This window comes from Typopeltis vanoorti, chromosome 13, assembly GCF_054136105.1.
Source record: "Typopeltis vanoorti isolate ZY-2024b chromosome 13, IOZ_Tvanoo_1.0, whole genome shotgun sequence".
NCBI lineage: Eukaryota > Metazoa > Arthropoda > Arachnida > Uropygi > Thelyphonidae > Typopeltis > Typopeltis vanoorti.
The window spans coordinates 98,212,501-98,236,189 of NC_143561.1; the positions used below are offsets into that span (position 1 = coordinate 98,212,501).

The 23,689-nt window shown below is 38.3% G+C and overlaps 1 protein-coding gene across 1 annotated transcript in view; it reads right to left on the reverse strand.

Moving 5' to 3' along the window:
- LOC150100406 (uncharacterized) overlaps positions 1 to 23,689 on the reverse strand; it is a 621,895-nt gene that overhangs the window by 565,169 nt on the left and 33,037 nt on the right. The window contains exons 2-3 of the mRNA XM_090402392.1: positions 12,937 to 13,124; positions 10,486 to 10,739 (exon numbers count right to left, since the gene is read on the reverse strand). Coding sequence (XP_090258518.1) covers positions 10,486 to 10,739; positions 12,937 to 13,124 — 442 coding nt within the window. The remainder of the gene's footprint in view (positions 1 to 10,485; positions 10,740 to 12,936; positions 13,125 to 23,689) is intronic.

Sequence of the window (23,689 nt, forward strand, 5' to 3'; positions counted from 1 at the left end):
CGGTCCACACCCCGTCAACCACCTTTCCCCTTCCCCCTCCTTATTTTAAAAAATTAACCCTTTCACTTTTTCCCCACCCTATATAAAAGTATATGTTTCTATATATTACGAAAAAAACCCGGGTTTTTTCTAACTTATTCTACCAAACTGCCTACCCCCCCCTCCACACCACACACACACTCTGCAGTTCTCGACATCGCAGACAGAGGAAAAGCCACAACACCCAGAAAAAGGTATGTGCAATTTCTATTCCTTAAGCTACATATACTTTTTAGTACATCTACACTCATAATGCCCTAAGAACCCATGAGTAAATAGCCAATGACATTTAAACAGGGGCACTCCTAAACTGAAGCAGGCAATATAGCTGTATTATAATAGTTTATAATGAGGAGTAACATGGGAGTTTTCCCAGAAATAATATAAATAATAACAGTATACTAAGCAGGAATGTATAACTGTATACTAAGAACTAGTTGATAAATGAGGCAGTAGAATGTATGCATTGTTATGAAAGTTATTATGGAAGAAGTATTTGAAAGTAGATAATGACCAGATGCAGAAGAAGAAGAAAGCTGAAGACTGGAGAAATTATGAGCATAGTTATGAAGGGAAGTGATACCAGTAAAAATCCAAGAGAGTTCTTCCATTATATAGAAAGTAAGTTTTTTTTAAGTGGCTCCCACCCATGAAAGGGTTCTATAAACCCTTTCATGGGTGGGAGCCCAATATCATACCATACAATTACCAATTACGGTATGGTAATTGTATGGTATGATATGGCATAGACTGATATTGTAACTTAAGTTTTTTTTCTATTTTTATTGATTTTATGTATTATTTTTACATAAAATTTACATATGTATTAACTAAAGGTTATTTTCTATTTTTATTGATTTTATATATTATTTTTATGTTTTATTTATTTATTTACCAGGTCCAGAAACCCTGCTCTAGATACTAAACATGGAACTTTTCACTTCAGCCCTTCAATAAGTGATGGTCTCATATCAGGCACTGAAATCCATCTCCCACCCTAAAGCCATTCATAAATATCCATGCCCACAGCAAGATTCAAACTCAAAGCTTGTTGGTTGGAGAGTGGATACACTAAGCACTAGTCCAACTAGACTGATGATTAGCACAGAAAGTTGACAAAGGACATTGGGATGGTAATAGTGGAAAATTGACTCCAGTCAAGTATATAGTAGAATATTTAAGGATTATTTTTTAAGTATTTCATTCTAATGAGACTCATGTACAATGCCCAAAAGGTAAGAAAAATGCTACAAGATGGAAGTAAATATTAATCTGAAGTATGAAATGTTAAATATGGTTGGATGGTTTTTCCAATACAGTCTCTATGCCAAAGAAACATCATTAACATAAACAGAAAACAAACTCACTTCGACATGAAATGATCTGAAATTATTTGTATACTATTTTAACATGTTATTTTGACTGGAATAAAAAAAGATAATTATATAAGCAAATGTATATACAGACTTAATATAGTAATACAACATATGTATGTAGTAAAGAACATGCAAAAACAAATTAGGAATGAAAAAATATTGAGTTGTTGCAAATTAAATGGCCGATTTTAAGGACGATTGAAAAAGAAGAAGAATACCTGTTTAATCAAAGTAATCTCCAGCAGCATCAATGCATAGTTGCCAACGTGTGGCAAGGTCATTTATACCACATTTGTAAAAATCAGTATCTCCGGAAGTGATGAAGTCCTCCACTGCCCAATAAACTGATGCATCATTAGCAAGGCATTTCTTGGACAAAAAATGGCTCAAATGCCGGAAAAAATGGTAATCTGTTGGGGAAATGTCAGGAAAGTATGGAGGATGAGGCACAATTTCGTATCCCAAATTGTCGATTTGCTGTATGGTTGACACTGCCGTATGTGGTCGGGTGTTATCCTGAAGCAATAGGACCCCATGTCTATTCACAAGTGCTGGTTGCTTAAGGCACAATTTGTCATGCATTTGCCGCATATCTGCACAATATCGAGCTGCATTTATTGTCTCGCCTCGCGAATTATTTTACCCCCCTTCCACTCTCTTGGGACTTTGTTAAAGCTGAGATTCTGCATTCAGATTCTGCAATATCCTTAATATCTCCAATTCATTCATTTCATCAACCTCTGTTCTCATATCATCAGTCCCTGTTACCTCTGCATAATAATATCTTCATTAGAATGATATACCCATGCAAAATGAGGATAGCAGGTGGTGTATCATGGTATGAATGTTTGGAGAGCTCCGAAAGCTAAGCTGTTTAGTTTTTAAAAATATAGCATTATCAGTTAAAAAATTGTGTTAGAATTAGATTATACTGTGAAGTTAATTAGTTCTAACTTAAAAGTTTTGTTTTATTAATGTTAATTTAGTTAATGTTAATTTAGTCTTTTGCATGATAAGTTACGAAGCATAACATATGGCACCAATACAAAGCGGAACAATGGCATCCAAGGTGTCATTATTTAAAGAATTTAGCCAAACAGATTTCATGCAATGCAATGTCTGTGAAATGAACACATTACTGAAAGCAAATGGAACTTGGTTTGAAAACAATAGTGGTGGGAAAGCATGCCAAAAATGCTATGAGAGTGGGGATCAAACGTGTCTCAGGTCGTGAGATTGAAGTAGTGGATGTAACTAAGAATACGTTTGAAAATATGTGATGTAATGGCAGATAGGATTAAAAGAGAGATAAAATGTGACATGATTGAGAGAAAGAGAGAAAAAATGTTGAAGGAAAGAATAGTATGACTGATGTAAAGAATGAAGAGTTGGCTGTAATGTGAGAGATAGCTCAGGTATGCAGAGTGATACACAGAGTGAAGCAGGAACCAGAGCAAATGCAGAAATGTCTGGCGAGTGGGTCAGCTGATAACATAAAGAAAAAAGTGCGAGATAAGAGAAATGAAGACTTGACCAAGAAAGAAAGAGAAATTAAGCAGCAATTCAATCATAAAAGTGAATTGATGATTCACTTTTATTTAATAATATGTTTATTTAATAAATGTGATTGATGAGAGATTGACAAAATTGTGCTTTCTAGGTGCAAAAATTAATGATGTTAGTGAGACTATTAGATCACAAAAGGGTAGGGTGAAAGATATGATCGTATTGGCTGGAATGAATGATTCAAAAGGAGAATAGTACGACATGAGAGAGGACATGAAAGAATTACTGGAAGCAACAAAAGAAAAGAGTAAAGAATTAAAATAGTGAGTCTGTTGCTGCAGTATGACAGAGTAGAGCTGAAAAGGAGGGCTGAAATAGCAAATGATTTGATGTACAGGTTATGCAGGAGAAGTGGTGTGGAGTGGGTTTGACAGACAAAATGACTTATACAAGGGTGGTTTACATCTGAATGGATTTGGTGTTTGGAGACTGGAAAAAGTGCTGTTGAACAAAGTGAAAGTGGATGTGCAGAATCAGGGAAATTATAGCTTTTGGGGGGGGGGAGAACACATCGGAGGAAGGAAACAGAAGTTATGCAGTTACTAAGGGATAATTACCTGAGACAGCATGTGACGGAATATACTAGGGGGTTCAAGAGTGCTCAATCTAGTAACTCCATCTGAGAATTTGTCTATAATGAATATGAACTTGTTTCCACCAATTGGTGAGAGTGATCATATGGTCTTGACCTGAAAGGTTGCTTAATGTGTGGAATTTTTGGTTAAGATGGGGTATATGTGGAATTATAGGGCTGGTAAGTATGACAAGCTTAGGAGATTGCTTGGATTGGTGTCAGGGCAAGTAAAACTGCAAGGACTAGATGTTGATAATGCATGAGAAGTGGTAAAGGAGAGTTTGAGGGAGGTAATAGCAGACTACACACCTAGAATCAGAAGAGTAAATCAAGTGGGAGTTAAATGGATGAATATTATCATTAAGCTAGAAGTGCAAAAGAAAAAATAACTGTGGAGGGAATTTAAGGAAGAAAGATGACCAGCAGGTACATGAACAGTACAAGGTACAGGCCAAAATGGTAACTAGTGTGGTAAGAAAGACAAAAGCAGAGTATGAAAGGAAGTTAGCAATGCAGGATAAAAGATAATCCCAAAAAGTTCTTTCGATATGCGAAAAGTTAAAGAAAGAATGTATATGGTAGAATTAATGAATGCTGATGGTAGGGAGGTACCTGAATCAGTCGAAATAGTAGAATTACTAAGTGAACACTTTGCAAGAGTACATCATCCAGGTGATGATATTGCAGAAATGAAAGAGCCAAAGGCTTATATGGGAACTGAGGTAAATGAAATTGAGGTGCACAGCATATTACAGAACCTTAATGTGAACATAGCTATGAGATTGGATGGTATACCAGCTTGAGTTTTATGTGAAGCAGCGAGAGAATTGTCAGTGCCATTGACCATATTGTTTAATCTAAGTCTCAGGTTTGGGTTAGTCCCAAGGGGGATGGAAAGATAGGAAAATAGTTAAATTCCATAAAGGAGGCCCCAAGACTGATGTAGCAAGTTACTAACTGATCAGCATATCATATAAAATACAGGAACGGGTAGAGAAATGGGATACTGTATGGGAGGCAGCATTGTTAAGGGTAGATCATACCTCAGTAACTTGTTTATGTTTTATAATACAGTGACTAATGTTAATGGATTTACAGTGATACTGCTGGACTTTGCAAAGGCCTCTGACAGGATACTACATGGAATTCTAATCAGAAAAGTGCAGCACATGGGAATAGATATAGGGTTGGTGAGATGGATAGGAGGGTGGTTGATAGAGAGATATCAGAGAGTAGTTTATTTAGGAGTAGAGTCCAAAAGAAGGCCTGTAACTATTGACATGCTGAGCGTTCTGTTCTAGGATCGCTATTCTTTAATTTTTATATTAATGATATAGGAAAAGATCTGAGAGAAACTGTTCAGTTATTTTACCAATAATGCAAAGTTGGGTTAGGGCAATAGTTAATACAGATGATGTCAAAATTTTGAGGATGATTTGGATAAATTGGCACTGCTCAAAGGAGAATGGATGTCAGTTTAATGCGACAAAGTGTAAAGTTATGCATTTTGGGGTGCAAAGTTTATTAGCTTATTATTATTAAAATTATTATTATTATTAAACAAGACCTCATGGAGTCAAAGACTCATCTAGGAGGTCCTTTTATCTCACACACATCTCATCATACCGGGTCTTAAACACATTCAAACTCCTTGCAGACACCACACTCTCAGGCAAGGCATTCCAATCATTCACAACTCTGCACGAAAAAAACCTGCCTCTCACACCCTCTTTATACAGTTTCCAGGGATGACCTCTGGTTCTCCCCTGATCTCCCACTATTCGCTGTAGAACTTCTCCACCATTGATCCTATAACAACCCCTTACCAACTTGTAGGTCTCTATCATATCTCCCCTCTTCCTTCTCTCCACTAGTCTCTGCAAATTACATCTTTTCAATCTTTCCTCATACTCGACATTCCAGAGGTCAGAAACTACCTTAGTCAGTCGCCTTTGGACCCTTTCCAACATCTCTTCATCCTTCTGAAAACCAGGTGACCAAATCTGGGCACAATAGTCCATGTGTGGCCTAATCAAAGCCTTATACAATGGAACAAGAATCTCCCTACTTCTAAATGTCAGTGTCCTCCTCATCATTCCCAGAAGTCTTTGTGTTGTCTTCACAATTTTGGCGATGTGACCCCTAAATTTTAGATCCTTATCCACTATCACTCCCAGATCTCTTATTTCCTCTACTTCCAACAATATATTTTCACCAAGCATAAATTCTGCATCCCATCTTTGTTTTCCAAATTTTAAAACCTTACATTTTGCAACATTGAACTCACATCCCCATTTGCTTGCCCAATCACTCAATTTATTCAAGTCTTCTTGCAAGGCCACAACATCTTCACTACTCTTTATGGTTCGTCCCAACTTTGCATCATCTGCAAACAACTGAATATCTCCATCCAAATCTTCGCCAATATCATTAATATACAAGTTAAATAGTAATGGCCCTAAAACAAATCCCTGAGGCACACCACTAATAACTTTCCTTTTCCTGGATATCGCTCCCCCATACATGACTTGTTGTACCTATCAGATAGCCAGTCTCCAATCCAATGCACTAATCTAATATCCAACCCCATCTGCTCTAGTTTGACTGTCAACTTATCATGAGGCACTCTATCAAAAGCTTTTGCGAAATCCAAGTATATTACTGTGTATCCTTCTCCTCTGTCCAAGGAAGCAGTCACTTTATTGTAATAAGTAAGTAGATTACTAAAACACGACCTCCCTTTAGCAAATCCATGCTGTCCATCAAAGATTATACCATTGTTGTCAACCCAACTCTGGATCCTAGTTCTCACAAGCTTCTCCAACAACTTAACCACAACACCTGACACACAGATAGGCCTATAGTTTGATGCTTGAGTTCGATCACCTCCTTTATGAAGTGGCACAATCTTGCCCTCCTTCCACTCTTTAGGGACTTGACCAAGTGCAAGACTCGTATTAAAAAAATATGTCAAGGCAGGTGTCAACTCTCTGGCACATTCCTTCAGAATACGCGGTGATATATTATCAAGTCCCACAGCCTTATTTACATCTAGTTTACTCAACTCCCCAAACACCTCTTGCTCACTTACAGTCAGTCTCTCCTCCCCATCATCAACTGCTCTTAATCTCTCCATGAAGTCACATTCACAAGATTGAAAGATCGTTATGAACTGCTCATTAAGTATCTCCACCACACATTCTGCAACAGCTGTCTTTATACCATTTCCTCCAATCAATGTCATCCTTCCATAATCATTCTTTCTTTTGCTGGCTACATATCGAAAGAACTCCCTAGGATTCTTTTTAGCTTCATTAGCTAACTGCTGTTCATACCTCTCTTTAGCTACTCTCACCAACCAAGTCACTCTCCTTGCCTGGTCTTTGTAGAACTCATGAAATTGGTTACTTCCACTTCTCTTATGCTGCCTCCACAATGCCCTTTTTCTCTGTATTGCATGCTTAATCTCTTTATTCATCCATCTCACACCTAACTTATTTAACCTTCTCACCCGTGGTATACATTTAGACATTGCATCCACTAAATATTTTTTGAAAATCCCCCAAGCTGCATTGATCTCTTTTCCAGCTAACTCCTCATTCCATGCTACACCTGCAAGCTGTCTCCTGAGCTCTTCATAATCACCCCCCCTTGTAGTTCCACATATACCCTTTTTTCACAGGGGTCCTTGCACTGCTGGCAACCACCCAAGTAATCACCTCATGGTCACTTTCGCCAATTGGTGGATGATTTGATATCTCATTGATAGTTTAAAGTTTACCACATACATGGACAGGAGGAAGAGGGGGGATATGATAGAGACCTACAAGTTGGTAAGGGGTTGTTATAGAATCAATGCTGGAGAAGCTCTACAGAAAATAGTGGGAGATCGGGGGAGAACCAGAGGTCATTCCTGGAAACTGTATAAAGAAGGTGTGAGTAGGGGAGTGAGAGGCAGGTTTTTTGGTGCAGAGTTGTAAATGATTGGAATGCCTTGCTTGAGAGTGTGGTGTCTGCAGGGAATTTCAATGTATTCAAAGCACAGTATGATGAGCTGTGTGTGTGTGTGTGTGTGTGTGTGTGTGTGTGTGTGTGTGTGTGTGTGTGTGTGTGTGTGTGTGTGTGTGTGTGTGTGTGTGTGTGTGTGTTGTGATAAAAGGACCTCCCAGATAAGTCTTTGACTCCATGAGGTCTTGGGTAATAATAATAATAATATACACTGGTAGAACTGTACTCCAGGAAATCGACAAGCTAGAGGAGTGTTAGTGAATAAGAGTTAAATGTTAGAGAGCACATAGTAAAAGTGGCTAAAGCAGCTCATCAGATTTAGCCACTTTTACTATGTGCTCTCTAAAAGTGTCTAAAGCAGCTAATTAGATTACTTAGCTACTGAGGAACAATAACCTGCTTGTCTCTGTTCTTCAGAGACAAGCAGGTTATCGTTCCTCTTTATTGAGCCTTGATAAGATTAATGTGTGCAGATCTGGGCACCAGAATTCCTTGGTGATGATGAGGTGGTGGAGAGGATCCAGAGGTGAGTGACCAAGAATGTAGCAGGTCTATGGAATGAACCTTACTAGAACAGGTTGAAGATTTTTGAGTTACAGAAACTGATTAATAGGCAGAAAAGGGGTGATATAATAGACATACAAATTATTGAAAGGATTTTTGCAGGATTAATTCAGAGTAAATTTTTCAGAACAGGTCTGGTGGTGGGAGAATTAGTGGCCATCTATGGAAACTGAGTGAGAGTGTAGTTAGTAAGGGTTAGAATAGGTTTTTTGCTTGGAGAATAGTGAATGAGTAGAATAGGTTGCCAGAGTCTGTTGTAGGTGCCATGACTGTGAATGAGTTCAAAGCAAAGTATGATGGATACTTGTAAATGTTGGATAGTTCTTGACATGATGTTTAGGGCCTCCCTCGATGAGTTTAAGCACTCCTTGGAGTAGCCTGCAATAATAATAATAATAATAATAAAATGGTCACTCAGTAGCTAAACAATTTTGTCTGCCTCTGTTTCCCCTCTACCATCTGCACTTATTATAACTATCCTTCCATAGTCATTCTTCCTCCTATTTGCCACATAATGAAAAATCCTCTTTGGGATTTCCTTTCACCTGCTCAGCTAATTTCAGTGCATAATATCATTTGGCCTTCTTTACCATGATAGTCACTTTTCTTGCCTGACTCTTGTACTGTTCATGAGTTTGCTGGTCACTTTTCTGCTTGTATACCCTCCAAACAATTTTTTTTTTTTTGCAACTCATGCTGAATGATACTACTCATCCATCTAACTCCTATCCAATTTACCCTCCTGACCTTGAGTATACAGTGTGATATTGCTTCCTCCAGATACCCTTTGACTAACCCCATGAACTGTGAACATCTTTTCCGCAGATCTTTATGCCATGGTACTGCTTCAAGCTGCCTCCTGAGTATATCACAATCACCCGCCTTGTAGTTTCATATATACCCTTTCTTAACTGGAATTTCCAAGTTTTGCTACCTTCTAAGTCAATACCACATGTAACTAGAAATTGTCATGCCAGCAGTACCCAGGAGTCCCAAGTGGTCACCAGATACTAATGGACTCAGATTTGTTTAAATTTAGTGATCAGAAGACAAATAGTGCTTTCAAACCAATTTGGCTACTGACTAATATGTTACTGGTTTTGTGGTCTCTTGTATGTAAAGTTAATATAAAGAAAGTGCCAGTCCTATTTGTGTTTCATCTTTTGTGTTAAAGGATTAGATAATTAAAGGACTGCATAAATCTTCAAGCCTCCAATAAGAGGTGGTGGATTCACAATGGAAATTAAATTCATCTCTAACATAATGACTTCCCAAATATCCATACATACAATAATATTCAGACAATAACCCCAAGTTGAAGATTGTGAATGCTATCTACTCAGCTAAACAGATTGGAAAATATAGGTAACTGGAAAACATTGAACAGCACTTATCATACTGTCACATACGACTTTATTATTATTATTATTACATCACACCTCCAGGGAGTCCAAAGACTCATCGAGGGAGGGCATCAACTCTACAACTCTTTGTCTCACTACTCCACAAACCTTCATCATCTAACATCAATGCCATCTACTGCCGACTACCACCACCACCACTGCTGCTTTCACAGACAATCACAAACATCCATGCCCACAGCAGGATTCGAACCCGCAGCCTTTTGGCTGGAGAGTGGATACGCTGACCACTCGGCCAACCAGGCCGGCAAAAAAATTAAAATGTTTCGTATAAATACAACTTTTACGGACACTATAATGAAGTTATAGTTGATGGAACACACACTTTATTATTATTATTATAATTATATTGAAACATGTCCAATTATATTGAAACTGCATGCACTGATATTTTCACATGAACAATCCCTTGAATTCCTGTCCTGCTACAGTAAACTAACACTTATAGTGGTGGTTGGAACCAAATTCTACTCTGTTTCAAACCAAATTTCAATTGTCACACTGTATTAATGGAGCCACAATTCAGCTTGTACTAGTACTATTATGACGTATCCATTGGTAAGAACGATCTGAGTTCGAATTCTGACTAGAACATGAATCTTTATAAGAACTTTTCACACTGAAGTGAATTTCATAAGAAGGTAGCATGATTTTCCTCTTCAAAAACTGTGTAACCCCACCCACAGTAAAACATAAAAATTAGTTCCAGAGAACACCAGCAATTGAAATTCATAATATATACATCAGGGCCTTAAATGTCTCAAGATTAATACCAACCAATTACAAAAACGGTTTTGTTATGCTACTTCAAATAGCTGATACTCTATACAGATGAGAATCCAGACAGTATGATATATACATGTGGTATAATATTAGAATGAAAGAAATGAAGTGAATGAAAGATTTTTAACAAGATTGATATATATGCATTACATACCTCATTAATCCATTAAAAGAAATCCTCCATATGCGAAGTGGACACAAGCACCTTAAGGTTAATCCTGCTGCTTTGAATAAGTTACTGTCTGTGTACACACGTGTGTCTGGATGCAAAGGAAGCTGATAAATGTTTCCATCAGCTAACTTTAAACATAGCAATACTTCTCCTTGGCTTTTGCATTTCTTTATAATGTGTGCCACCAGTATGTCACCTCTCTTGTTTGTTCCATAAAAAACAGCTTCATCACTGACCTGCAAACACAATCCATTTGTTAATTTATATTGAAACACTTTTTGAATGAAAGATACACATACTGAATTAACAATAAAAATGGTCTAAAACATTATTATTATTATTACGTAACACCTCCATGGAGTCCGAACACTCATCGAGGGAGAGCACCTACTCTACAGCTCTCTGTCTCTACTACTCCACCACCAACCACAACTACCTTCCCCCCCCTAGTATTTTCACAGACAATCACAAACATCCATGCCACGGTGGGATTAGAACCCGCACCTTTTGGCTGGAGAGCAGATACGCTAACCACTCGGCCAACCAGGCTGGCAACACATCTCCTCATGAACCAGTAATTTTTTTATGTCAACCTGTTTATGTTATTTATGTATAAACAGAAGAAGTTGCAAAACCTATAACACAACAACCATCTGTAAACAAGTAATTATGGAGAAAGATGGGATCTAGTGATTGTTTTTTGAATAGCTGAAGGTGAAAGTTCTTGGCAAAGACAGTACAGTAAAGACTGTTGCATAGAATGAAAGGGAATGATGAAAAGTTGAACTATATGGCTGTTCACATGCAGTTACTGGTTGATATTTGTTTAGAGGAAAATGGAGAAACAATGGTGGCCAGTTTAAGAAGTATCTATGAAAATACCTATAGAATAGCAATAGAAAGTCTGAGAAAGTGTAGAGGAGGAATCTGTGTGAGAGTGATAATATAGTAAGTAGATTGTCAATTGTCCTATAAGGAATCTGTGTGAGAGTGATAATATAGTAAGTAGATTTTCAATTGTCCTATAAGGAAGGTTTCTGATGCACCACCTGAAATGGGAGAATGGTAAATTTGGGCAGATTTGGTGTTAGAAGTTGTATACAGACAAGATGTAATGTTGTGAGTGGAAGATAACACCAAGTTTTTTTTTTTGTAGGTTCAGGAAGCTTTGAATGTGATGTGGTTGTGCTAGAAACATGTTTTAATGAACAGCAACTTAGCAATGAGTTCATTAAATCTTTAATTCACCCAAATGGAGAATAGTAAGGAGATTAGATGAGTCTCTGACTCCCTGGAGGCCTCTCTTAATAATAATAATTAGTGTTTAACACATACAATACAGAAGATCTTGAAGCCTGAATTATTTCAGTGCTGCAAGTTTCATCGAATGAAGAAGTGGAATAGAATATATGTACTGTCATCAGTTAAACTACAGCTAGGATTTGAAGTAAGTGGACAAGGATTATTAACATATAGAAAAGTGCATGTGGATGAAAGCACAGAATCCTGAGTATTCTGATATTGATAAATAAATTGAAAGAGAACCATCTGTCATAATACACAGTAAAAGATAAGAGAGGAAATTAGCAACTGAAATGCAAATAGTAAACGTACCATAAGGTGATAAGCTTAGTAAGGAAGCCTCTATGTCGATCAAACCAATATCCTGGAAATGTCAAGAACAACCATGAGTTTCTCCAAAGCTCATGTTGTTCTCCATTACCTGTGTCCAAAGCTGGGAAAGATTGGTTAAGAAATCTGCTGTACAACAAGACTGGTGGAATTCATATGAGTAATTACTAATTAAGTGGCAGACCTCCAGTTAGTGAAGAAGGTGATAATCTTCTCCATTATTTTTAAAAAGATTGAAATAAAGGTGATGATATGACACATGGGTGTAAATTCTGAAGCACAAATTTTGAGCACAACTGGGGAAGGGTTGTGAAGATCAGAGAAACACAGTTCATAATCAACAGAGCATGTCAACATCTGCATTGCTCTTCACTGATGATGAAAGGTGGATACTTTACAAGAATGTTAAGAGCCAAAGGCAGTGGATTCATTCAGGAGAACAGGCTAAACCTCAGCCAAACCAATACCTTCACCATCCTGATCTCGCAAGATTACCACTTATTTCAAAGTTTGCAGCATTTCATTAATTAAAAACAATACAATACATTAGAGGCACTGAAATTGAGCCTATGCAACTTCTTGGCCTCCAAACCTTCTGAATTCTATAGAAATTGCATTATGAAGCTTTCATAATGTTGGAAGAGTGTTATTCATTCAAATGGAGAATATATATGTGATTAAATTAGCAAGTGATTTATCTTTTATATCCTTTCAAAACTTAATGCTAAAAATGACATTACTTTTGGGATGACCTTATAAATAAGATTAAATAGTATTCCTTTAAATATTTTTTTCAATTACATTTCTGTCATTCACTGTCATTTCTCTTGGATTTTCACATAACCATTCTTGATTTGATACTTTTAAGCCAAATTCTTCTATTCCTCTGGTATGATCAGCAGAAAAGTTTCCTATTCTTTCATGTTGCTGCCCAGTGAATAATCTTATATAAACCTCAATGAAAAATTTCTTCAATGAAAGCAAAGAACCTGAAAAAGACATCAATTTTAACTATAGAGAATGCAATAATAATACATATGTTGTATTATGTATATCATACATACATAAGGAATTAAAAAGGGCAGGATAGAGATGAACAGCACATTTGTTGATGAACAGAAATCTAAAACAAAGTCATTAAAATTACAGAATATTTATATCATTTTTTTTTAATTTCTTAATAAAATTTCATGCTAACTATTAGAATATTTTGATCAGTTTGGCTGAAATTATGGCTGAGGGAAATAAGAAAATGGATAGCAGCAGTATATTACATCTGTTAAATGCATGTGTTCTTCTGCCCAGTTTACCCGTTTCAGAGACAAAAAATCCAGTTTTCAGAAAGAAAAATTTAGCCACTTCTAGATGAAACTGTGCAACTCACATTCATCTAGAAAATTTTTTAAAGATTCTTCCCATCTTAGTTATGATTCAAATGTAGATCTTTCCAAAAGGTAAATGTTGCATTGTACTTATAATAACTATAGAGGTGCTCAGAATACTTTGAGTAACATGTCCTATTGCAAAGGTGGTGAAGGTAACACAAAGGATTGCTGCAATAATGAGAAGGATGCTGACCTGCAGAGATAAAACAGTTATCATTCCATTGTATAAGACCCTGATCAGACCACGCTTGGACTATTGTTCTCAGATTTGGTCCCCAGGATTTGAAGAGAATAAATGAACTGTGGAAAAGGCACAGAGATGGATAACAAAGATAGTTTTTTCAGGACTGTACAATGTTAGTTATGAGGATCGGCTGAGGGAATGTGGACTGCAGAGTTTGGTGGATAGAAGAAGGAGAGGTGATATGATTGAGACTTTTAAATTGTTGACAGGAGGTTACAGGGTTGACACTGGGGAGTTCTTTTGTTTGGTTGAACAGCGGGAAGGAGTGATGACAAGAGGCCATCCCTGGAAGATACGAAACGAAACTGTGAGTAAGAGGGTGGGGAGTGGTTTATTTACATGGAGGGTGGTTGAACCATGGAATGCATTGCCTGATGGAGTGGTGAGAGCGAGAATGGTCAATGAGTTTAAGGAGTGGTATGATAGACTTTGTGTTTCTTAGGGGGGGATTTCCCCCCCCCCTCGATGAGTCTTGATAGATTTTGTGTTTCTTAGGAATGACCTCCCACAATGAGTCTTTTGACTCCATGGAGGCATGAATAAAATTAATAATAATAATTAGGACATTATTATTATTCAGGCCTCCATGGAATCAAAAGACTCATCGTGGGAGGTTCCCCCCCCCCCAGGAAACACAAAGTCTATCATACCACTCCTTAAACTCATTGACCGTTCTTTCTCCATCAGGCAATGCATTCCACGGTTCAACCACCCTCCATGCAAAGAAACTACTCCTCACCCTCTTGCTCACAGTTTCTTTTTGTAACTTCTAGGGATGGCTTATTGTCATCACTCCTTCCTGCTGTTCAACCAAGCAAAAGAATTCCCCAGTGTCAACCCTGTAACCACCTCTCAACAGTTTAAAAGTCTCAATCATATCACCTCTCCTTCTTCTATCCACCAAACTCTGCAGTCCACATTCCCTCAGCCGATCCTCATAACCAAAATTGAACAAGTCTAATCAGAGACTTATACAACGGAATGATAACCCTTTTATCTCTGCAGGTGAGTGTCCTTCTCATAATTGCAACAATCCTCTGAGTTACCTTCACCACCTTTTGCAATATGTCCCCTAAATTTCAGGTTTCTATCAATCATCAACCTCAGATCTCTTGTCTCCTCTACTTCCTACAGTATAACTCCTACCATAGAGTATGCAGTGTCCCATCGATGTTTCCCAAATCTCAAGACCTTACATTTTGCTGCATTAAACCAATACCCCCCATTCATTTGCCCATCTATCTAGCTTATTCAGATCCTCTTGCAGGGCTACCACATCTGCACTATTACTAATAATCCTTCCCAGCTTCGCATCATCCGCAAACAACTGAATATCCCCTTTCAATCCACTGGCAATGTCATTGATATAAAGGTTAAACAATATAGGTTTTAGTACTGAGCCCTGTGGGACCCCACTTGTAACCCTCTGCCTCCTTGAAACTGTTCCACCATACACAACTCTCTGATACCTATCAGACAGCCAATCCTGAATCCAGTTGACCAATCTGACATCCAGACTCATGTGCTGCAACTTAAATATCAGCTTATCATGTGGCACCCTGTCAAGTGCCTTCTCTAAGTCTAAGAAAATTGCAGTATATGCCTTTCCCTCATCTAATGTTCTTGTAACTTTATTATAAAAGGCTAGCATATTGCTAAAACAAGAGCGCCCCTTCACAAATCCATGTTGACTCTCACAGATAACATTACCCTCATCTGCCCAATGCTGTATATGGTCCCTCACTACTTTCTCCAAGATCTTAAGAACTACTGTAACACACAAACTGGCCTATAATTAGACACTTCCAGTCTGTTACCACCATTATGCAATGGCACTATCTTACCTTCCTTCCATTCCCTAGGAATGGAAGGAAGGTAAGATAGTGCCATTCCCTAGGCACTTTTCCTGCAGCCAGACTCTCAGTGAAAATCCAGGTTAAAGGCACTGTCAGTTCCCTACCACATTCTCTAGAAACTCATGGTGAAATACCATCCAGTCCCAAAGCTTTACTGACATCCAGAGTACTCAGCATCTGAAACACACTCTCCTCCTGTACCTCTAAACCTCGAACCTGCCCTATCCCTCTAGCATTAAAACTGACTCGTCTAGACTGAAATACTCCAATAAAGCGTTCATTGAACAATTCCACTATGTCCTCTACATGAGTTACTCTATTCCCATTTTTATCCCACAATATCATTCTTCCACAGTCATTTCTCCTCCTACTGGCCAATAGCTAAAATCTGTGAATCCTTCCAGGATAAATTACAGGAGTAACACTACTGTTACTCTGTCCACCTATATGTCTACACCTTGTGGAAAACAATTTTGCATTTTTAACTTTTCACCAGAAGAACTGCAAGTCTTCCTCGACAAGTTCGGACTCAGTACATCAAGGAGTTCACTTTATCTTAGATATATTATTATTATTATTATTATTATTAAACAAAACCTCATGGAGTCAAAGACTCATCTAGGAGGTCCTTTTATCTCACACACATCTCATCATACCGGGTCTTAAACACATTCAAACTCCCTGCAGACACCACACTCTCAGGCAAGGCATTCCAATCATTCACAACTCTGCACGAAAAAAACCTGCCTCTCACTCCCCTACTCACACCCTCTTTATACAGTTTCCAGGTATGACCTCTGGTTCTCCCCTGATCTCCCACTATTCTCTGTAGAACTTCTCCACCATTGATCCTATAACAACCCCTTACCAACTTGTAGGTCTCTATCATATCTCCCCTCTTTCTTCTCTCCATTAGACTCTGCAAATTACATCTTTTCAATCTTTCCTCATACTCGACATTCCAGAGGTCAGAGACTACCTTAGTCAGTCGCCTTTGGACCCTTTCCAACATCTCTTCATCCTTCTGAAAACCAGGTGACCAAATCTGGGCACAATAGTCCATGTGTGGCCTAATCAAAGCCTTATACAATGGAACAAGAATCTCCCTACTTCTAAATGTCAGTGTCCTCCTCATCATTCCCAGAAGTCTTTGTGTTGTCTTCACAATTTTGGCGATGTGTCCCCTAAATTTTAGATCCTTATCCACTATCACTCCCAGATCTCTTATTTCCTCTACTTCCAACAATATATTCTCACCAAGCATAAATTCTGCATCCCATCTTTGTTTTCCAAATTTTAAAACCTTACATTTTGCAGCATTGAACTCACATCCCCATTTGCTTGCCCAATCACTCAATTTATTCAAGTCTTCTTGCAAGGCCACAACATCTTCACTACTCTTTATGGTTCGTCCCAACTTTGCATCATCTGCAAACAACTGAATATCTCCATCCAAATCTTCGCCAATACCATTAATATACAAGTTAAATAGTAATGGCCCTAAAACAGATCCCTGAGGCACTCCACTAGTGACTTTCCTTTTCCTGGATATTGCACCCCCATAAGCAACTTGTTGATACCTATCAGATAGCCAGTCTCCAATCCAATGCACTAATCTAATATCCAACCCCATCTGCTCTAGTTTGACTGTCAACTTATCATGAGGTACTCTATCAAAAGCTTTTGCGAAATCCAAGTATATTACTGTGTATCCTTCTCCTCTGTCCAAGGAAGCAGTCACTTTATTGTAATAAGTAAGTAGATTACTAAAACACGACCTCCCTTTAGCAAATCCATGCTGTCCATCAAAGATTATACCATTGTTGTCAACCCAACTCTGGATCCTAGTTCTCACAAGCTTCTCCAACAACTTAACCACAACACCTGACACACAGATAGGCCTATAGTTTGATGCTTGAGTTCGATCACCTCCTTTATGAAGTGGCACAATCTTGCCCTCCTTCCACTCTTTAGGGACTTGACCAAGTGCAAGACTCGTATTAAAAAAATATGTCAAGGCAGGTGTCAACTCTCTGGCACATTCCTTCAGAATACGCGGTGATATATTATCAAGTCCCACAGCCTTATTTACATCTAGTTTACTCAACTCCCCAAACACCTCTTGCTCACTTACAGTCAGTCTCTCCTCCCCATCATCAACTGCTCTTAATCTCTCCATGAAGTCACATTCACAAGATTGAAAGATCGTTATGAACTGCTCATTAAGTATCTCCACCACACATTCTGCAACAGCTGTCTTTATACCATTTCCTCCAATCAATGTCATCCTTCCATAATCATTCTTTCTTTTGCTGGCTACATATCGAAAGAACTCCCTAGGATTCTTTTTAGCTTCATTAGCTAACTGCTGTTCATACCTCTCTTTAGCTACTCTCACCAACCAAGTCACTCTCCTTGCCTGGTCTTTGTAGAACTCATGAAATTGGTTACTTCCACTTCTCTTATGCTGCCTCCACAATGCCCTTTTTCTCTGTATTGCATGCTTAATCTCTTTATTCATCCATCTCACCCGTGGTATACATTTAGACATTGCATCCACTAAATATTTTTTGAAAATCCCCCAAGCTGCATTGATCTCTTTTCCAGCTAACTCCTCATTCCATGCTACACCTGCAAGCTGTCTCCTGAGCTCTTCATAATCACCCCCCTTGTAGTTCCACATATACCCTTTTTTCACAGGGGTCCTTGCACTGCTGGCAACCACCCAAGTAATCACCTCATGGTCACTTTCACCAATTGGTGGATGATTTGATACCTCATTGATAATTACATCCTCCGATGAGATGACCAAATCCAAGACCCTTAATCCTCTTGTGCCCTCTGTTACATACTGTCTGAAGTAGTTATCCCTCAAAAACTCAAGAAACTCATTTTCTTTACATCCAGTTGCCATCTCTTCATTCCAGTCTATATTGCCATAATTAAAATCACCCATAATAATCACCCTTTTCTCATTTGCTTGGCTTATTTGACTATACATTTCACTATCACCACCATCCACATTACCAGGTCTATAAGAACATCCCACCAAGTATTTGATTCTATTCACCTCTATCTCACACCATATTGCCTCAAAACCACTGGCCCCATTTCCCTCTTGCATCTCTACCTTGTATGGACATAACTCTTTCTCTATCATCAATAGCACTCCCCCTCCCTTTTTACCCCTTCTATCCTCACGAAACACATCATAGCTTTCCATCTCTATTCCTGTCAGGATGTCATCCTCATCTAACCATGTCTCACTTATTCCGACAATCTCTGGGTGCACAGACGCAATTAGTGCAACCATTTCATCTGCCTTGTTTCTTATACTTCTAGCATTGGTATACAAACACAACAACTCATTTCTGGATCTACAGCTAGTTCCACTGATACCACTCACTCGATGTGATCTCTCCATGCTGGACTGGGGCCATTTCCTTTTCTGCTTCTTCATTTTAGAACCCTTTGCAATTCCATCTGTTTCCTTTTGATCCCTGATCATCCCATTACTTTCCTGCCTACACATTCTCTCACCGCCATATGCAAGCCAGCAACAGATGTTTTTCAGCCAGTTTCAGATCTTCTCATTTTAAGAAAACATAATCCCATATTTCAGTATAAATAAAAAGAAGCCATCATCCTTTTCAAAAGTTAGATGCTGTAAAGCTCATGGCTTATCCTCCAAAGAAGCACTTTTACAAGATCTTCAACACACTGAATTCAGTTTCATTCTAAAGACTAACTCAATTTCAGGTGTGTCTTCCTTCTGGAAACTCCTCAAAAAGAGATCAGAATAGTTATCTTGTATATATCAAGACAGAGATTATTAAGATTGTTAGAAATATTATTCAGGCTACAGATCCTTTAAATCTACAAGTCATTTCCTTAAGCTTGATTTGCTAAATAGTCTTTTATTAAAGACCAATCTGATCCACAATCGCATGCACATATTTAGCAGGTTACTTGTTTCTATGAGCTACCTACCTTAATATGGGAAGAGATGGAGTCAGCAGTTGTATGCTTAGATGAAAACATCAGAATTATATATATAAGATGTAAAGAGTAGGCCAAATCATTCAACTCATCATGTGATATCTTCCAGATACAGACTAACTAAACGAAACTCAGGTTCTGTATAAAAGCTGCATAGTACTATTTGGAGAACTTTCTTAAAAACAACTGAAGCACTACATCAATTATACAGGACTGGATAGATGGAAATGGGATACTGTATGGGGGGCAGTATGGTTTTGTGAAGGGTAGATCATACCTCAGTAACATTCTCATGTTTTATAATACGGTGATGGCTGAATTGGATAAAGGTAATGGGTTTGCAGTGATACTGCTGGACTTTGCTAAGGCCTTTGACAGGATACCACATGGAATTGTAATCAGTAAACTGCAACACATGGGGATGGATACGGGGTTGGTGAGATGGATAGGAGGGTAGTTGATGGAGAGATATCACAGAGTAGTTTATTCAGGAGTAGAGTCCAAAAGAAGGCCTGTGAAAAGAAGGTGTGCCACAGGGTTCTGTTTCGTATATCAATAATTTGTTCATTAATGATATAGGAAAGGATGGATCTGAGAGTAACTGTTCATTTATTTGCTAATGATGCAAAGTTGGGTAGAGCAATAGTGAATACATATGATGCCGAAATTTGTAGGATGATTTGTATAGATTGGCAGACTGGGCTAAGGGGAATGGATGTTAGTTTAAGGTGACAAAGTGTAAGGTCATACATTTTGGGGTGAAAAGATTAGCAGCAGTATACCACTTTGGTGAAACTGTTCTCCAGGAAATTAATGAAGCCAGAGATTTGGGAGTGTTGGTGGACAGGGAGTTGAAGTTTAGGGGGTATACAGCAAAAGTGGCTTAATCAGCTCATTAGATCACTTGGTTCTGAAGAAAACTTTCACGAGCAGAGACAGGCAGGTTATTGTTTCTCTTTATCAAGCCTTGATAAGATCCTATATGATTTCTGTGCACAGATCAGAGCGCTAGGATTTCTTGGTGATGGAGAGGAGGTAGAGAGGATCCCAGAGGCGAGCAATCAAGATAGTAGGTGGTCTATGGAATGAACCTTAAGAGAACAGGTTAAAGATCTCTGGCTTACAGAAATTGGTTGATAGGCAGAAAAGGGATGATATGATTGAGACATTCAAATTACTGAGGAATTTTTACAAGATTAGTACAGTGGAAATTTTTCAGAACAGGGCTGGTGGTGGAAGAACTAGGGGTCATCCATGGAAACTGAGCAGGAGTGTAGTTAGCAAGGGTGTTAGAACTAGGTTTTTTACTTGGAGAGTGATGATTGAGTGGAATAAGCTGCCAGAGTCTGTTGTGGGTGCCATGACTGTGAATGAGTCCAAAGCAAAGTATGATAGGTACTGTGTGAATGCTAAATAGTTCCTGACATGATGTTTAGGGCCTCCCTCGATGAGTCTAAAGACTCCTTGGAGTTGCCCGTCATAATAATAATCATCATCATGCATATCTGCAATTCATGCAATTTTCTTAGACTTGGCAAAGGCATTTGACAGGGTGCCACATGATAAGCTGATATTTAAGTTGCAGCACATGGGTCTGGATGTCAGATTGGTCAACTGGATTCAGGATTGGCTGTCTGATAGGTATCAGAGAGTTGTGTATGGTGGAGCAGTTTCCAGGAGGCAGAGGGTTACAAGGGTTACATAAAATCCAGTTCCTTCCTACCGTGTGTCCTCTCCTCACTCCAATCAATGCGGCCATAGTTGAAAACTCCCATAATAATTACCCTCCTTCCACTCATTTCTTCTATTTGCTTGTGCATACTGTCTCCACCATCTTTTCCATCACCTGGTCTATAGCAGCATCCAATTGTATATTTTGTTCTGCTAGCCACAATCTCACACCAAATGGCCTCAAATGTGCTCTTTTCTCTATCCCGCAATTCAACTTCTATTCTCCTTGGCTGAAGCTCATCAGCTATAATCAACAATACTCCTCCCCCTATTTTATTCTCCCTGTTATTCCTGAACACACTATACCCATCACATTCAATCCCACTAGCTATATCATCTACAGTCAGCCATGATTCACTAATGCCAATAACCTGTGGTCTGGAAGTGCCAACCATGGCCAAAACTCTTCCTTCTTGTTCCTAATACTCCTAGCATTAGTGTACATGAATTTAAGACCCCCCATTAGCCCCCATCCTTACCTTGATGCCTTATATTAACTATCCCATTCTGATTTGTTGTCCTCATTCGTTCAGGCATATTATACTCATTCATACATTCAACTGCCTCCCTATAGTCTGTACTCCCCCCCACCCCTTAATAAATCTAGTTTCCCTGATTTTGCACATCCACTACATTCAGCAACACTTTTTCAAGTCTCCTTACACCGTATCCATTCAAATGCAAGCCATCCATTTTATATAGATCCTTTTGCCCATCGAACTCACTCCACACATCCAAAATTCCACACCACTCGTCATACATAACCCATGCATAAAGTTATTTGCAATTTTGGCCCTCCTCTTAAACACTTCACTGCCATACCACAGCAAAAGACTAATCATCCTAACTCTCTCACTCTTTTCTTTTGCTATCCCAAACAATTCATTCAGGTCCTCTATCATTTCCATTTTATCTCCTTTCAAATCATTCGTACCTGCCACAACAATCATTTCTTTTACCCTTTCCTTTTGCTCTCTAATAGACTCAGTTACATCCTTTATGGTCGCACCAGGTTGGTACGATTTTGTCAAATCCTCTACTAACACACCTCGTACTAACGAGTCTTCATACAGCACTCTCTCCTTCATTTTGTTTACGTTCACACTCATATGCTTATTTTTCCTATCATACTGTTTATTATTGGCTGGTACACTCAGTCGACTTTTGTTCATAAGCGCTAGCTGCCACTTTGCCCTTTGTATCGCTCCGCTCAACAACACGATCTCACTCATTGCATCTATCATTGGGTATGATTTGAAATTTTTCAACGTATGTGGAGAGTTTGTAGTGCACAATGCGCTCCATGATTTGGTTGATTATAGACGACGTGGCAATGGGTCTGAAATTACTTATGTTTCTTTTTCCATGTTTGTGTATGGGTGTGATTAATGCAGTCTTTAGTGTTTCAGGTATGTGTCCAGTTTTGAAGATTTTATTTAAAACAGTTTTTGTATAACCGGACATAGGTTGGTTGAGTGCTTCTGGATGTCTTTTGGTCCGATTCTGTCTATCCCTGGTCCATTGTTAGGGTTAATTTGCTGAATTACCAGTAATAGTTCTTTTGTTACTGTGGGGAACCACATCGACTGAGTTGCTTGTGGACCTAGTGGAGAATATTCTGAGGGAAGGTTGTTTCTTGTAGTTTTTGGACAGAGTTCACGAAGTGCTGATTAAAGTTGTTTGCCAACTGTTTGAGGAATTTGGGATCGCAAGCAAAGCTGTGTTTTATTGTTTCTGAGGCATTGGTTCTGTGTATATTGTTCAGCATTTCATTAATCAGGTGCCAGGTTTCCTTTATGTCGTTCTGAGCTGTTGTTAATTTGTTGCTGTATTTGTAATTTGTAATAATAATAATAATAGTTAATATAATTTATATAATAATATAATTAATATAAAAATATAAAAACTTATAAAAATTAATATAATTAATAATAGTAATAAAAATAATAATTATTATTATTATTATATCTGAACAGAAATTGTCATAAACTCGATAAGTTTCAGAAAATAACCTTATTAAATATAAACAGTACACAATAGCATATTTAAATTTCGCAAAGATTCTTGATAGATTACCACATGATAAGTTGATAGTTAAACTAGAGCGGATGGGGATTGGATATTAGATCAGTGCATTGGATCGGAGACTGGCAATCTAATAGGTATCAGCAAGTTATGTATGGGGGAGCAATACCCAGGAAGAGGAAAGTCACTAGTGGTGTGCCTCAGGGGTCTGTTTCAATGCCCTGTTTAACTTGTATGTTAATAATATTAGCAAAGATTTGGATGGGGATATTCAGTTGTTTGCAGATGATGCAAAGTTGGGACGAACTATGAAG